Source organism: Musca autumnalis, unplaced genomic scaffold (assembly GCF_047663935.1).
Source record: "Musca autumnalis isolate F117 unplaced genomic scaffold, ASM4766393v1 scaffold_1, whole genome shotgun sequence".
NCBI classification, from domain to species: Eukaryota; Metazoa; Arthropoda; class Insecta; order Diptera; family Muscidae; genus Musca; species Musca autumnalis.
Genome location: NW_027411644.1, coordinates 126,940,913 through 126,958,122, shown reverse-complemented (window position 1 = coordinate 126,958,122; position 17,210 = coordinate 126,940,913). Strand labels below are relative to the sequence as shown.

Below are 17,210 nucleotides of genomic sequence, written 5' to 3'. Positions count from 1 at the left end.
CGTAGTCTATGAGTCGTTGTCTGTAAAGTACGATTTTAAATTTCTGACGTTTATAATTGTCTTGCACAGACTCTATCACTTCTAGTAAAGAAACAAATATTCGGATTCTAGTTATTCATCTTTTTCGAGGTATTTAATTCATAGATGTCGAAAAAGGGGTTATAATCGGGTCGAACTATACCCTCCAACACATTAAACCCATGTATAACTTAATTCGTCCTACTCACGAATAGAGTTATATAGGGAATCCCAAAATCTAATCTAAGATCTTCGAAATACTAAAATCTTGTGATTACAAAAAAATTGCAATTCTCTGCGGTTGTAAAATTCTGGAATATACCATAACGTAGACCTACATGATTAAAGGCTTCGATATAGTTTATTTTCAATTCTAAATATACGAGGACTTTTATTTTATACTCTTTAAAAAATTTAAATTGTATCCTAAATACTACTGAATTGATATACTTTGTGTCAATATTTCATATAAAATCAACTAACAAACCCTCTAAAATAGCTTTACGTAACGCTACACAACATTTAAAATTTTCATGATTTTTGGTCAAGTTGGGCCCCCCCCGAAATGAAATCCTGCGTACGTCCCTGCACATAGCACTTGTTTTTCAAGTTAATTAAGTTAAACGATTGTATTAAATGGAAAGAGGATACACAAAACATTTGTTTTGTTTATTTTTTAAGACTGACAAAACGACTATAGATGCAGATAAGAACCGTGAAAAATATTTCCAAGAAAATGATAGACTTGAATGTGACATTTAACGAAAGTGATTCAACGAACGAAGTGAACAGCCCGGATCCCTTTGGTGAACGGAATAAAAATTATCAATACGCTTAATGATTGAAGTCCAAATACTAGGATGCTGCCATATTGAGAATGGAAAAATCTACAAAATCATATTTTGTCAAAACCGAGTACTAAAACACGTTTCCCTTGGATTATTTTTATTTAAATGCAATTCTTTATTAGCGATTTTAATTTTCATAAAAAAAATTTATCGTAAAATATAGTGAAACGCGAATAATATGGATGTTTTACCCAAAGTAGAATGTGGATGCATATTAGAGTTCAGAATGAAATTATTCGCTTTTTTATGCACTCATTCATTCGTTGCTATTGACATGCATTATTCGACAGTATCAAATGATGTTGTTTCTTGCAGTGATAGTAGGTGTGTACGATAACTTTCCCAGCAATAATTACTCAGTTAGTTCCAGCAACCTCTATCAGTGAATTTTACTCTCTCAAGCAAGAAAAATTGCAGAAAGTTATCGAACAGCATTTTGCAAAAACTTGCAGGAAAGTCAGCTGTTTCCGAAAATGTATGCAATTTGTTTTTGTTTCTTTTGATATTTTAACCCAACCGAAAAAAAACATAAATTTTAAAATTGCAGTTTACTTATTTAATGCTTTAATCCTATCCACAACGCTTTAAAATCTAAAAAAATTGCAATTGTGAAATTTTCTTGGTCAAAATGTAAGATTTCGAGTTGTTTACATTTACATTAAATGTCAGCTGATCAGACTTGCAAATTTTTGCGGGACACATTTTCCTAGCAAAAATTCGCAAGTTTTTAGTCACGAAACTCTCCAAAAATCTCTCAAAACTCGCTCTCTTTTGCTGGATAATTTTGTTGTCGAACAGCATTCAGTAAAAATTTGTACGAATTTGTACAAATTTTTGGGTTATCGTACATACCTAATAACAAAGCATTCACTACATATGTTGTGTTTGCCATTTTAGTGCAGTGCGAACAATGGAGACTGACATAGTGCAATAAACAAAAACCGGTGTTTACCGTGCAATAAAAAAGTAAAATGTGGGATATTTTTTCGTTAATACAATAAGAAAATAAGAAAACCTTAAATATAATGGAAAAACATCTAATTTAGGCCGACACAGTTTTAAATTATGGAAAACTCCAATAAAAATCAGTAGTTTTGATAAAGACGAATTTATAAACGTATGCTTCCAGCGGGTTTTAGGGGACTGTCGTACATTTTTGTAAGTGGTAGCGGTTTAAAAAAATGCTGAAGCTCTAATAAATATAGGAACAAAATATGGAAGTAATACCGATATATCGGATCTTATACCTGATGTAACAACTGTGTATATCAAATAGAATACAACTTAAGGCGGAGAAAAAACGAAATGAAATCAAGAAGGAAATTAAAGAAACTGTAAAAAATAAAGAGGCGTTAATAACATTTGACTTGTGGACGAAAGAATTAAAGAAGGCAGCTTTTGTGTGTTACATCTCATTTTTGGAATGAGCCACAGTTGGAAAATATCGTATTAGGGGTAAAGTCAATGGATTTTGAAAAATCTTCTGGAGAAAATATATTGGTCAAGTTAAAATATATTCTAAATGACTTTGAGGTTAACAGCTTAGACAACATTAAATTCGTTACGGGCAGATGGTCCAATATTTTAAAAGCTTTAGAAACTTATACACTCCTAAATTGCTCAAATCTATTTAATAATGTATTGCAGTCCGCTGTTAGTACTACGAAAGAATTGCAGCCTAACCTTGAATCATGTAGGAAGTTAGTCAAATATTTGGAAAACACAGTTTGTAATATGTTTTGACCAGAGTTCGAAAATAAACAGTACACTAACATAGTGTACCGCTCCGAGTACAGTATCACTAAAATATTTTTAGCGTTAGTGTTCCGGAACACAAACACTAAAAAATATTTTAGTGATACTGTTCCGGAGCACAACGATAAACGTAGTGTACCACATTTTGGTACACTAAAAACGTTGGGTACCGCAGTCGGAACACTAAAAATCGTAGTGCTCCGCAGTCGGAACACTAAAAAATCGTTGTGTACCACATGTCGGAACACTAAAAAAAACGTAATGATAATGTACCACACACGAGTTTATTATGATTTGCGAGGAAAATTAAATATTTATAATTTTTGAGATAAGTACAAATTAAGACATAAAAACTCAGATACACCTCTTAAATCCATGTATGTATACATATTAATTAATAACGTTGGGAAATTAAGTAGAAAATATGAAAAACATTGATTCGGTTGTTGTACAATGGCGCACTACAAATTGTAGTGTCCTGACTGTGGATACAAGAGTTTATTATGATTTGTGAGGAAAATTAAATATTTTATAATTTTTTTAATAAATACAAATTAAGAAATAAAATTTAATAGAACACGTGAAAAACGCCTGATTTGATTTGTGGACAATGGATCAATAAAAATCGTAGTGTTCGGCTGCGGAGCACTAAAAATCGTAGTGTTCCGACTGCCGGATCACTAAAAATCGTAGTGTTCCGACTGCCGGATCATTAAAAATGTTAGTGTTCCGACTGCCGGATCTCTAAAAATCGAAACAATGGAACAATAAAAATCGTAGTGTTCGGCTGCGGAGCACTAAAAATCGTATTGTTCCGACTGCCGGATCACTAACAATTTTATTCTATTATTCTTTCCATTATGTTGTGTTTGCAAACTTAGAACTACACACTATTTCGTTTGATTCGTTTGTATTAAACATGTCAAAAACATACTGTTTTTTGGCCTTGGCATTTTGGTATTTATTAATTCGATGTTTGATAGAAACTGAAGAAGACCCACGATTCACTGTTAAAAACAAACTCTTTAACAGATACCTAAACGTTTATGGGTTTATCCAAATTCCTATAAGACTACCTGTACTCAGTGTTATATGTACCTGTACGTTGATTGGCTATGCGGAAAATCCTTGTAAAACTGCATTCATTGAGGAATATTTTTTGATGTACAAAAACCAACAAGTACAATTTCCCTAATGGCGGAAAATCCGCGTAGTAATTGGTGAATATTGTTTCTTGTACAAAAGGCAAAAGGTACAATTACCCCAAATTAATAAGCGTGTGGTTGTATTTATCCCGAAATCATAAAGTTGACTTTAAATGTACAATCCTACTTGCGGAAAATCAGCACATTCTCATTGAGTGATATTGTTTGTTGTACAAATATCAACAGGTACAATTTCCCCAAAATAATAAGTGACTTCAAAAGTACAAGTCTACTTGTGAAAATCCACATACTTTCTTCAACTGCATTTACTGAGGAATTTTGTTTTTGATACAAAAAGTTACAGGTACAATTTCCGCAAACATTGTGTTGTTATCAATATTTTCCGGTCCTTATTTCTTTTGTTCACATTAAAAAAATTAAGTAATTCATGAAGATCAAGAAGACAATTTTTATACGACACTAAGTATTGTTATTCTGAGCGTCTAAATGTGCAACCACGGTAACGTGTAATATTTTAGATTATATGTAACAAAAAATGTAATAAATAGTGTTTTATAAAAATTTGTACCGCATACATCTTGTCATATTTTCTACTAACGTTCTCAAATTTTGTAACTAATTTTAAGTACATGGATATAACATGTTCATCTTAATTTGTATTTATTAATTTTTACTTGACCCAAAAGCCATCAAATATTTAATTTTCCTCATAAATCATAATAAACAGATGATTACCTAAACGTCGAACAGTAAAATTTTTACTGCTCCATTGTCCAAAAACAAGTCAAATGTTTTTCACATTTCCTACTAATTTTTATTTCTTAATTTGTATTTATTAAGAAAAAACATAATATATTAACTATTCCTCGCGAATCATAATAAACTCATGTGTGGTACATTACCTTATTGTATTGCACGTGGTACACTACGATTTTTAGTTATCCGGCAGTCGGCACACTACGATTTTTAGTGATCCGGCAGTAGGAACACTACGATTTCTAGTGCTCCATTGTCCCAGAACCAAATCAGATGTTTTACACATTTTCTTTTAATTTTTATTTATTAAAAAAATATATATAAATATTTAATTTCCTCAGAAATCATACTAAATTCATGTATGGTTCATTACCTTATAGTTTCAAAACGACGATCTTTGTGCTTCATTCCACAAAAAACTAAATATTGTTTTTCATAATTTTGACCAAATTTCGCAATGTGTTTAACTAATTTAAACATACATGGATGTAACAGTTTATCTTAATTTTTATTTGATCAAATTTAACCAAATATTTAATTTTCCTAAGAAAACATAATACCTTTATTATTTTTTAGTGTTCCAACACTATGATTTATAGTGATCCGGCAGTCGGAACACTAACATTTTTAGTACTCCGCAGTCGGAACACTAAAAGTTTTAGTGCTCCGCAGTCGGAGCATTAAGATTTTTAGTGCTCCGGCAGTCGGAACACTAAAATTTTTAGTGCTCCGCAGTCGGAACACTACGATTTTTAGTCCTCCGCAGTCGGAGCACTACGATTTTTAGTGCTCCGGCATGCGGTACACTACGATAATCGTTGTGTTCCGGTACAGTATCACTAAAATATTTTTTATTGTTTGTGTTCCGGAGCGGTACACTATCGTAGTGTACCTATCCACCTTGGTACGGTACAGAACGGTACGGTACGATACCATAGTGTTTATTTTCGAACACTGGTTTTGACTACCTCCTTGGAAATCTTCTGTGTACTTGCTGGTACACACATTATAATATATTTAAATCGATTTTGAACAACTGTGTTTCAATTCAAGAAATACTTACAGGAATCCAATAATATCACCAGTAACTACATTTGTTTAGCAACTAAAACACTGAAAATATATACGTGAGGTTAAGCCCACTGATTCTGCTGTAATAGAAAACTTAAAAACAAACATTATGAAAGAAGTAGAAACAAAATATAAGCATTTACCAATGCTCTACTTGTATTTTGTATACCCCACCGAATAGCCTTTTGCGTTTCCCAAATTTTAAATGATCAGGAATCTATTGCACCTACAATGGTAGAACACAGTTTCATTATTCTTTTCTGATTTCATCATTAGTCCAAATCTTACATTAGAAGAAATTTGCAAAGAGAAGTTTAGCCATTCTTGCGAGAAGTGCTGCCTCGGATATTTTTTCTGCAGCTGGAAATTTAATAAGAGAAAAAAGAGATCGATTATCCCCAAAAGCTTAAATAATGTATAATTTTTGAATGCAGTATATAAAATGAACAGACTGTCTTAAGATTTAACATTAACATTAAATCCACTCGATTTCAACTGTCAATTCCTTTGCGTGTACGTCAAATGAAAACTCATTTGAAATCCATTGCATTTTATTTGAAGTTTGAGCAATGTGCAAATGTAAACGTATTATAGGATCATATTTTATATATCGACTACTATATATTAAAAACAAAAGCTGCTGGAGAAAAACTGTTGCCCGATTTAAAAATAAGTCACCAATGTAAGGTGGATATACATACAAAAATATCAAATGAAACAGCAAACATTTTTCATATCTTGGTAATCGATAAGAAAATCTCTTAGTCCCGGTCCACACTAGAGTGATTTCATTGAAATAATTAGCTAAGAACGCCTAATTTCATAAAATTATTTCATTGAAATCGCTCTAGTGTGGACCGGGACTTAAGTGCAGTACACATTGTCAGTTTTAAGTGTCGATTTTTCGCAATTATCGATAACTGTCCAACCGTCCCATGATGAACGGCCGACATGAACTTTCACACTAGCAAGCAACCGATTGTTTAATTGTAGCTGTCATTCGACACTGACTGATTATACAATGTAAAAAGACCTAAAAATTCCAGTCATTATATGAGAGTTTAACCAAAATGGGGACCGAACTTGTAAGTTTTTTGTCCCCAAGGTTTGTAAGCCAGCAATTGGTACTTGTACTAAATTAATCAAATAGGTAGATTACTTCTTGTATTTTTAGCCACAGTTTATATAATCTCCCTAAATATTTTGTTCTTATTATTATTTCTTATATGATTATCACAAACATACCTACACTTGTTATAATAGATATATTTCTATTTCAGTATATGTGTTACCGTCGTTGTTTTGAATGTACACTTCAGATCACCACAAACTCATCGAATGGCGCCATGGGTGAAAAATGTGTTTATAGATAATCTTCCGAAGTTTTTATTCATAAAACGCCCGAAGTACAACTTCGAGACAAGGTAAGTTGACACCGTAGTTTTTAATTAGGATTTTATGCAATCAGGTATCATGAATATCACGTTTCTATTTTAATGTACAAAATAGTTGTGCGATAAGTGGCTGACAGACTTTAAATTAGCCAATGTAAATTAGGTTTATAAATGTTACGTAGACGGTATAAAATAGATATTCAAAATAAATACTTTATACTTTATTTAATTTTTCTGCGTACTGAAATAAGTCCCCAAACGATAACGAAAATGGACCCCATGTGCTGGGCTCCAAAGCCTTGTGGAGGAAACCCAAGGGGGCATAAAGCCTTTTTAAGCGAATGAAAGACTTGAGATAGTGAGGTATATGAGCTTAAGTCTCCTTTAATTATCAAAACTTAACTGAAAACCTTTTGTACATTTTAAATTTCAATTTTGTACTATATGAAAACGATTTTTATGTATCTAGAGATGTTTACATATGTAAATTAATGAGTGAACAGGTAGTTCGATGTGCTCTTCTAGAGCTTTATATAAAAAATTCAAATAGTATGTGAACAATAAAGAGGGAAAGTAAGTACAAGATAAATATGTATATAAATACAACTGCACTCTTCTTGTAGATTGTTGGAATCTTGGTATTTGGGGAAGGTTTCCACAATGGCCGCTGTTGAACTCGCTTCAACATACTCCCGCTCTACTTTGGCATATTTGGCATATAAATGCCCTTCGTGATGGGAGCAAGAATAGCCTTCGCATGGTCCGTGAATCACCCAAAGCCAAAGGTTGTAGATTGTGCTACTGGTGTTTAACTATTAGTGTTGATAACTTCTGTTGTCTTGATGATTTCCCAAGATTGGTAAGGACGATGTCAAGGATTTCCACGTTGTGAAAATCTTCATGGACAAGTGGAACGTAGCGGTCAAAGTGGGAGAGTAGCTGAGTATCCCCAGTAGGTTCGGGAGTTATTATATCCTATGTTAGGCTTAACACATAGTCATATCGTGGCCCTAGGCTTTTGATGAGGAAGCGATCGTATGGGGCTCCTGCGGGGTTGAGGTGATGTTGGAACCCAGGAAATTTATTTGCAGACGCCCAAGATATTTGAGAGTGCCGCGCCTTTTCGTTTGCCATTAGGTTCATCATTAGTTCATAGCCCTTGTAGCATACGGTGGCTCGAATCAATGGTATGACGTTGACAGAGGCCGAATACATCGATATTGATTTTGGTACTTCGCCGGCCGGCTCTGACTGGGCTTGGGCACTTAGTGGCGCTTTTGTTTCTTGTAGTGTTGCTGGAGCTCTCGGAGCCCAAATGTGGGGTGGGGCTGGCAAACCTTGTGAATGTGGTAGAGATGGCAATTCTTTGGGTGATGGCAGAGTTAACATTAAAGATTGTACGTCATTTTGGGTGCATCCGGAATAGGAATGACTACAGTAGTGGTGATCTCTTAGCCATGAAGCATTGAATGGTGGTTGCCGCCGCAGTGACGACATTTAATGGGACTATAGCAACTCTCTAATTTGTGGGTGTGTTCGTGGCAGTTAATGCATAAGTTGTGTTTTTGAACAGTGCGAAGACGTAGTTGGGGGCTCACCATCATGAAAAATTTGCAGTATTTCAGCTGATGGCTGCAGTCGCAAAGATGACACTTCACCATTGGGGCCTGACAATACAGAAGGAAATTAGTATATACGAATGATTATGTGACATTTTTGGATTAAGTGAATCAGTGCGGTGTTTGGTTGAGTTTCGTGGGCTTGTATGGGTAAAAGGTGTAATTGACGATTGGTCTTGTAATTGTGCCGTTTTGTGTTAACAATTCGAGTATTCGGACATTGTTATCCTTGCCATAGAATATTTTAAAGACGCGGCCGAGGCGCCCCTCTGTAGGCGGTAGGATATCATCCTTGGCGATAACGTAATCATTTACTTTTATATTGTTCTGCGTGGTTTTCCATTTGGCACGGCGTTGTAATTCAGTCACGTACTCGTTTTTCCATCGTTGGGCGAAGGTGTGAAGAAGAGCCTTCAATCGCTCCCATCTGTTGAGAAGAGAAATTCGGTCATCTGGAACATTTGCTGATACTTCCGGGTATGCAACGATGGGGGCTCCCCGTAGAAAATGACGTGGAGTTATTGGATTTAGTTCGTTGGGCTTTTCGGAGATCGCAGATAGAGGTCTAGAATTGAGATTTGATCCTATTTTGACGAGGAGCGTGGTAAACTCTTGAAGCGTGAAGTGGTGATTGCCAGAGACCTTTTTCAGTTGAAGCTTCAAGCTTTTATCAGCTGCCTCCAAAAGGCCACCCATGCGGGGTGCATATGGAGGGATGAACGACCAGTTAAACCCATTTCGGCCGTCGTCGGAAAACATAATTCTGGGGAGGCCGTGTCGACCAGTGAACCGATTAAAACATGCGATGAATGCTTCAGTGGATAATTCAGAACATGTTTCCAGATGGACTGCTTCGTGCAGAAGCATAAAAATACGACGGCATACTCGCGAAGTCAACGCCGGTGTATGTGAAGGACAAGGAAAATTGACCCTTTCCGCTGGTAATGCTTTCATGATTTGATGTTGATATTTATGTCTGAAGATGGTACATGATCGGCAATTTCGGATGCATATTACTATGCTTAGGATCTCGCTTACGAGATGAGTAGAAGAGCTCCACATAATTTTTATTTTGGGATTGTCAATCTTTAATGGGAGCTACTTTTGTTTTTGCCACGAGCAGATATGACTGGATTTCTTGATTAGGATTGACTGCTCGGATATAAATTGTGGCGCAGTAGGCATTTTCAGACGCGTCGCTGAATCCGTGTATTTGAACGGCCGCCTGTGGAGAATATTGAACCCATCGAGATATGTTGATCTTTGAAACCAGTGGTAAATTTTGGGCTAATTTCTGCCATTTGGATAATATCTGCTGTGGAACGCGATCATCCCATCCGAATTTCTCTGCCCACAAGTCCTGCATGAGCATTTTTTGCTATTATTATTGTGGGCCCTAGCCAACCTAGTGAATCGAACCAATTTGCGATTGCTGATAATATTTTTCTTTTAGTTACAATTGTCGACGTATCAATGTGCTCAACCGTGTAATAAAAACAGTCGGTTAGAGCGTTCCACTTTATCCCCAATGTTTTCATTAAACTATGATCTTTAATCTTCAAGAAATCTTCGTTCAGAAGATCTTCCCGGATCCAATTATCTAGAAGATCTTTGTTGTTCGCCGTCAGTTTCTTGAGTGGAAATCCTGCGGAGGAAAGCGCTTGAAGAAGATGAGTTTGTTTTATCTTTGTTTCTGAGAGAAAGTGGCCGCCAGAAGGCTGTTGGGTAGCTAATTTTGTAGTCTTTGCTAAGTTGCAATAGAGTGCGGATGGCAAGAAAGGGAGCCGCGTTCACCCCAAATTTTACGGTTTTTGAAACGTTTGGATAGACTCTGCGGGAGAGGGGCGGAATAAAATCCTTTGGAAGGGTTGGTCGTCTTCGTGTAACCATATCTTGTGATACATTTTTATACCCTAAACCACTATGTATTATAAGTTGGTTTTGGCCAAAAAGTTTGTAACGCATCGAAATAATGGTCGTAGACCCATACTTATATATACCAAAATGAATGTCTCGACGAGCTGAGTCAATCTGGCTATGTGTGTCCGTCCGTCCGTCTGTCCGTCTGTCCATCTAAACCTTGTAATCACGCTACAGGTCGCAATTTTGATCGGATCGTCACAAAATTTTGAGGGTTAATGCGGGTCTTACTTATTATTATTGATTTTGGTGATGGTCCGATAATATTTAGGGGTCGGAATGGGCAAACACTTATTTGGAGAAAAGTCAACATTTTATTTCAAAACCAATATCTCTGTTTCTTTAAGAGGTATATCAAGAGCAAAACTGGGCAAGGAAAGTAGAAAATATCACCTTTACAACGAAGTAAAGTAGGTTGTCGTAGGTTGTCAAATAGCAGAGATATGGCAATTGTCGATAATGCATCCCATTTTCCGCTTTTTTTGTAATTACGCTACAGGTCGCAATTTTGATCAGATCGTCACGAAATTAATTAAATTAATGGGGGTCCCACAGAGGAAGAAGCCTATTGATTTTAATGATGGTCGGATAATATTCAGTGGTCGGAATGGGCAAACTTATTTGGAGAAAAGGTCTACGTTTTATTTCAATGCCAATATCTCTGTTTGTTTAAGAGGTATATCAAAAGCAAAACCTAGCAAGGAAAGTAGAAAATATCACCTTTACAACGATGTAAAGTAGGTTGTCGTAGCTGCTCAAACAACAGAGATATCGCAATAGTCGGTAACGCATCCCATTTTCCGATTTGTTTGTAATTACGCTACAGGTCGCAATTTTGATCGGATCGTCACGAATTTTTTGGGAGTTGATGCGGGTTCAACAGAGGAAGAAGCATATTTAGTTTGGTGATGGTCGGATAATATTCTGGAGTCGGAATAAGCGAAAAGCTTACGTGGAGAAAAGTCGACGTTTTTTTTTCTTATGCGAATATCTCCGTTTCTCGTTGGAGTATTCCAAAAGGAATAGCCGTCAATGGATGAAGAAAATATCTCGTTTATGTTTATGCAAAGTACGAGTATGTTGGCGAAAGTGAGCAAACCGAGATATTGCAAAATTCAATTTTTTGTAAGCACGCTACAAGTTGGAATTTTGACCGGATAGTGACGAAATTTTGGGGGTAGCTGGGGGCCCCACAGAAGAAGAAGCCTATTGATTTTGGTGATAGTCGGATAATATTTATGGGTCGGAATGGGGAAAACTCATTTTGAGACAAATTCAAAGTTTTATTCTTTGTGAATATATCGGCTTCTAGTAGGGGTATTCCAAGCCTGTCAATGGAAGAAGAAAATATTACCTTTACATTGGTGTAAAGTAGGTTGGCGAAGGTGGTCAAACAAGGGCGATACCACAACAGTCGGTAGTGCATCCAATTCTTCAATTTTTTGCAATCAAGCTACCGGTCGTAATTTTGGTCTGATGGTCACGAAATTTTGGTTGCTTATGGGGGTCCCAGAGAGAAAGAGGCATATTATTTTTGGTCGTAGTCGGATTATATTCCCTAAAAGAAATGTTTACCAGTGAAAAGCTTATGCACAGGGGTAGTGGTGTAGGGTATCACATGGTCGGCCCCGGTCCGACTATAGCCTTTGCTCACTTGTTTTGTATGTCGCCGTTAAAAACAAACTTATAATGTCGCCAGTTTAGTAATACCTTGACTATATCTTGTTGCAATACCGGTCCGGAGTACAATACATCGTTCAAGGAGAAACCACTTGTTGATTTTTTTAAAGCATTGAAGACAACCCGTATCTTAGTTGTTGTACTTTCGGGGCAAACTACTGCATGATGTGGCAGGAAAAAGCTTGATTGTTTCTTCTCATTTTCACAAGTGGAGATTGGAGTCATATGACCAAGTGGTATGTATTCCCGAAGAACTTCCTCGTATTTATTTTTTAAATCTGGGGTTTTGTTTAATGTTTCCTCCATTCTGCAATATTGAGCGACTGCCATACGCTTTGAGGGACCTAGAAATGTGTCAGTTGGATATTCTTTTCAGAATGGTAGTCGTACTACATATCAGCCATCAGGTTGGCAAAAAGTCGTGTTTGTGTTATATTCTTCACACCAAGTATCACTTTCTAATTGTATTGAAGATCTACCCACTTCTTCCAATTCACAAAACTTTTTTAGTTGTGCTTTTAGAGCCAGGTAGACACTAGTGTTGAAAAGCTCTTAACGGCCTGGCTTTCTGCACGACCAGACAAATACCAACCAAATTGAGATTGCCGAGCCTCGATGCCTCTTCCAATATTTTCTAATATTCCTTTTTGGTTTATGGTAGGGAGGTAATCACTGCCTATGATTATGTCTATTGGCTTATAAAAATGTGGATCTGCTAGCTTCAGCTGTTGCACTTTTTCGAGAATTTTTGTTTTTATCGGCCGTAAGGGCAAAAGGTGAGCGAGATTCGACACCACTAAAGTTTCAATATTGATTTGGAAGTCGGAGATCTGTGATTGTAAAAGTACGTTACATCTTCCTTTGGAACTGCTGATTATAGTACCTCCAATGCCGGAAATTTGCGATTGATTGTATTCAAGGGCAATGGAAAGTGTTTGCTGTATTCTTTTAGTTATGAAGCTTTTTTCGGAACCGGCGTCTAAAAGTGCCCGAACCGCAAAACGCTCACCGGCATGTGAAATGTTAACAACTGCCTATAGGAGGATCGTCGTTTCATTCAGGAATTTGGTGATGGAGTTTCTTCATCGTGTGGATCTAAATTGTCCTTGTTTGTGAAATTCGAGTTTTTCACGTCTTCGGTTTTCTCTAAATGGAGCATTGTATGGTGTTTGCGATTGTATATGTTACATTTTCTATTACTGGGCTTGAAATGTTTTTGGGAAAGACAATTTAGGCACCTCTTGCTCGACATTACGTATTCGATCCTATATTGCGGAGACAACGATTGAAAATATTTAAAATGCATTAAGGTATGACTTTGGTTGCAGTGGTTGCAAAAATTTAAATTTTTATCCGAGTCATTTTGGGTGTGAAATGACTGAGATTTTGATGGTTTTGTAAAGTCCAAAAATGTCTCCAACTTTTCTATTCTCTTCGACAAGAAACTATCCATTTCTTTCCACGTAGGAGGATCTTTGTGATTGTTTAATGAGTCTTCCCATGCTCGCAAGGTGTCATCAGCACTTTTTGATGACACCAAGTGGATCAGAATTGGATCCTAATTCTCTACGGGAATATTGTAGGATTTGAAAATTTCTAGGCTGTCGCTTACTGAGCTTAGAACATGTCTAATTGATTTGGGGTCTCGTTCGGCACGGATTGAGTGCTAAGAAGCTTTTTCATTTGCTTGTTTACTAGTATTCTTCGGTTCTCATACCGGTTTTTAAGAGCGTCCCAAGCCAATTGGAAATTGGCGTCTACCAGTTCAAATTTTTTTACGATGTCGTATGCTTCTCCCCTTATTTTACATCGGAGGTGATATGTTTTTTGGGCAGAGGATAACTCTGGATGTTTCCCTACAACAGCTACAAAAATGTCCCTGGATGCTGGATGTCGCATGGCGGTAATTTTAAAGAATGAACACATTGCTTGCTTTCTGTTTCGACCCTAAGTTCCTTAGGAGTTTTCGAGCAAATCCACTTCATTATAGTCCCCTTACATAGTTGAGTAGCTAAGATAGCTTCTTGGTGTTTCTGACCATTTGCGTCATGAAAGTTATGTTCCTCAGCCTCGTCTTCTAAGACTAGAGCTTCATAGTTTGCGAGTAAGAGACTCCGTCTCCTCTCGAGTTCCTTATCTTTGACCTCTAATATTTGGACGATTAATTTCTCGGGTTCCAGTTTTTGAAACTGTTTACTGTAGATTACCTGATGGTAATCGAAAAGAAACTTCCTTCTTGTGGCCATTATCTTGATAATTACTTAACTGTTCTTCCGTGGAGTAACCCAGCTCGTTCTATTTTGTAAAACAAATTTTTTTTTTTTTTTCGCGTAGAAATTCTTATGAATCCACCATTAACTTGATTGAAATGTTATTATTTTTGTCTTAAATTGTGTCTCTCCTCGCATAAATTTCTGGTGGAAACATTTTTATTAAAAAGGAATTTAAAAAAAAATCTTTGAAGTTGTTTGTTTCCGAAAGAGTCTAAGTTCAGAAAATAAAAAAAAAAACGGATATGCCTCGTAATTGTCCTTTAATATTTTATTTTACCCGTTTATACGTTTTTTTTAAGAAATATCCAGAGCTCCGAAATACTCGCTCGAATTCTACTCGCGAGTGAAATTCGAGCGAGTTCGAGCGGGAGTACTCGCGCGAGTAGAAAAAATAAAACGAGTATACTCTATTTTTACTCGTCACTCGCGAAGCATATTTCAGACTTGCTCGTTTTTACTCGCGAGTGAAAAGTGTTTGCGAGTACGAGTACATGAAGAGTACGAGTTTTGCAAGAAAAAACGAGTGGGAGTGAAAATGCTCGAAATAGAATACAAGTTTACTCGAAGAATAAAATCGAGTAAAAGTGAATTGATAAATTTTTGGAAATATTTTTGTATAGTGTTGGTGGAAAGTTAATGGGTGGTAAGCTGAGGGGGGGGGCAATTTGAGGGGGGGGTCAAGTTGAGGGCGGGGAAGTTGAGGGGGGGCAAGTTGAAGGCGGGAAGTTGAGGGAGGGGAAGTTGAGGGGGGGCAAGTTGAAGGCGGGGAAGTTGAGGGAGGGGAAGTTGAGGGGGGGCAAGTTGAGAGGGGGCAAGTTGAGGGGGGGCAAGTTGAAGGCGGGGATGTTGAGGGGGGGGTCAAGTTGAGGGGGAAATATAATAACCAAAAAAACCACCCCCCCACAAAAAGGCATTGCCCCACCCACAAAAAAATAATTATAACCCCCCTCAACTATCCCCCCTCAACTTGCCCTCTCCCTCAACTTCCCCGCCCACAACTTGCCCCCTCACCCCCCTCAACTTGACACCCCCCTCAACATCCCCGCCTTCAACTTGCCCCCCCTCAACTTCCCCTCCCTCAACTTCCCCGCCTTCAACTTGTCCCCCTTCAACTTCCCCTCCCTCAACTTCCCCGCCTTCAACTTGCCCCCCATAAACTTGCCCCCCCTCAACTTCCCCTCCCTCAACTTGCCCCCCCTCAACTTCCCCGCCCACAACTTGCCCCCCCTCAACTTCCCCTCCCACAACTTGCCCCCCCTCAACTTCCCCGCCCAAAAAGTGCCCCCCATCAACTTCCCCGCCTTCAACTTCCCCCCATAAACTTGCCCCCCCTCAACTTCCCCGCCTTCAACTTTCCCCTCCCTCAACTTGCCCCCCCTCAACTTCCCCTCCCTCAACTTGCCCCCCCTCAACTTCCCCTCCCTCAACTTGCCCCCCTCAACTTCCCCGCCCTCAACTTGCCCCCCCACCCCCTTCAACCTGCACCCCCTCCCCCCTTAACTTCCCCGCCCACAACTTCCAACCAACATTATACAAACATTTTTCCAAAAATATATCAATTCATTTTTACTCGATTTTACTCTTCGAGTTAACTCGTACTCTATTTCGTGTACTTTCACTTCCACTCTTATTTTTAAACCCCGAGTACTCGCGAGTGCTCTCAAATAAAACAAAAGAGTGGAGAGTAAACTTCTTTTAAAACTCGCACTCTTCGAGTATTCCCACTCGCAGGTACTTTTCACTCGCGAGTAAAAACGAGTAAATCGGACTTTTTACTCCCACTCTTCGAGTACTCCCACTCGCGAGTACTTTTCACTCGCGAGTAAAAACGAGCAAATCGGAGCTCTGGAAATATCCTACTTTTGGGCGTTTTTGTTTTATTTTCCTTTCACCATTAAGTTTTTATGTTTGTGGCAACCCTGTTTACTTTATGTAGAATCAGTTTGTTGGAAGAATAAAGGATTATAATTCCGACCTTTCTTCCAACATTTTCTTTGCACCTTAGCAGAATCGCCAAATTAAGCGTTTTGGTGTTGTTGAAATTTACCGTTCTTCCACAAAAGCACTATTTATGTGTTGTTGTTGTAAAAATCGTATGATGAAATCACAAAAAAAAGAAACTCACCGCTTTTCTCTGTGGTTTTATTCGCAAATTTATTTGGAGCCGTACATCGTCGACTGTTTGTTGTTGTTTTTTGTTAATATTGTGCAAAACTTTAATACACGTCTTTAGTATAATAGAGTTAATTTCACTTTTTCAAGTTATTTATATTTTTGTATGCCGCGTTTCGTTTAATATCTTATTTTTTCTTTTTTTTCGAACTCGTTTGTTTGGCCCTTTGGTCTTAGTGGCTGTCAATTCCGCTACGCAGTAATGTATGCAAAAGCTGGGTGCTATGGATGTCTGTGTATATGTGCTGAAGGTGGTTGCTGTGAAAACTTGGTTTTGTAAAAGAAGTCCCTTAAACTTGAATTTGTTATGGTTTTTAAATCAATTATTTCAGTTGATTTTTCTTTTATATATATGGTTACGACCGAAGAACATAAATTTTGTTCAGAGAATATTAGTGGATTTTTTCTTGTCGACTGTGAGAGAGTGTCTTGGTTATTTATTTTATTTTTTTGAGCGAGTTTGTTGTTATTTTCCGTATCAATGTATAAAAAATAAGCTGTAAATGTCCGTTGTGGAAAAAAAAGAAGTTATGTCCGT

General features: G+C 37.4%; 1 protein-coding gene across 7 annotated transcripts in view; it reads left to right on the top strand.

The window, feature by feature from the left end:
- nAChRalpha4 (nicotinic acetylcholine receptor alpha4) overlaps positions 1-17,210 on the top strand; it is a 562,559-nt gene that overhangs the window by 495,417 nt on the left and 49,932 nt on the right. For all 7 annotated transcript variants that reach the window (XM_073992624.1, XM_073992651.1, XM_073992631.1 and 4 more), the window contains one exon: positions 6,895-7,038. In XM_073992624.1, the coding sequence (XP_073848725.1) occupies positions 6,895-7,038 (144 nt within the window). The remainder of the gene's footprint in view (positions 1-6,894; positions 7,039-17,210) is intronic.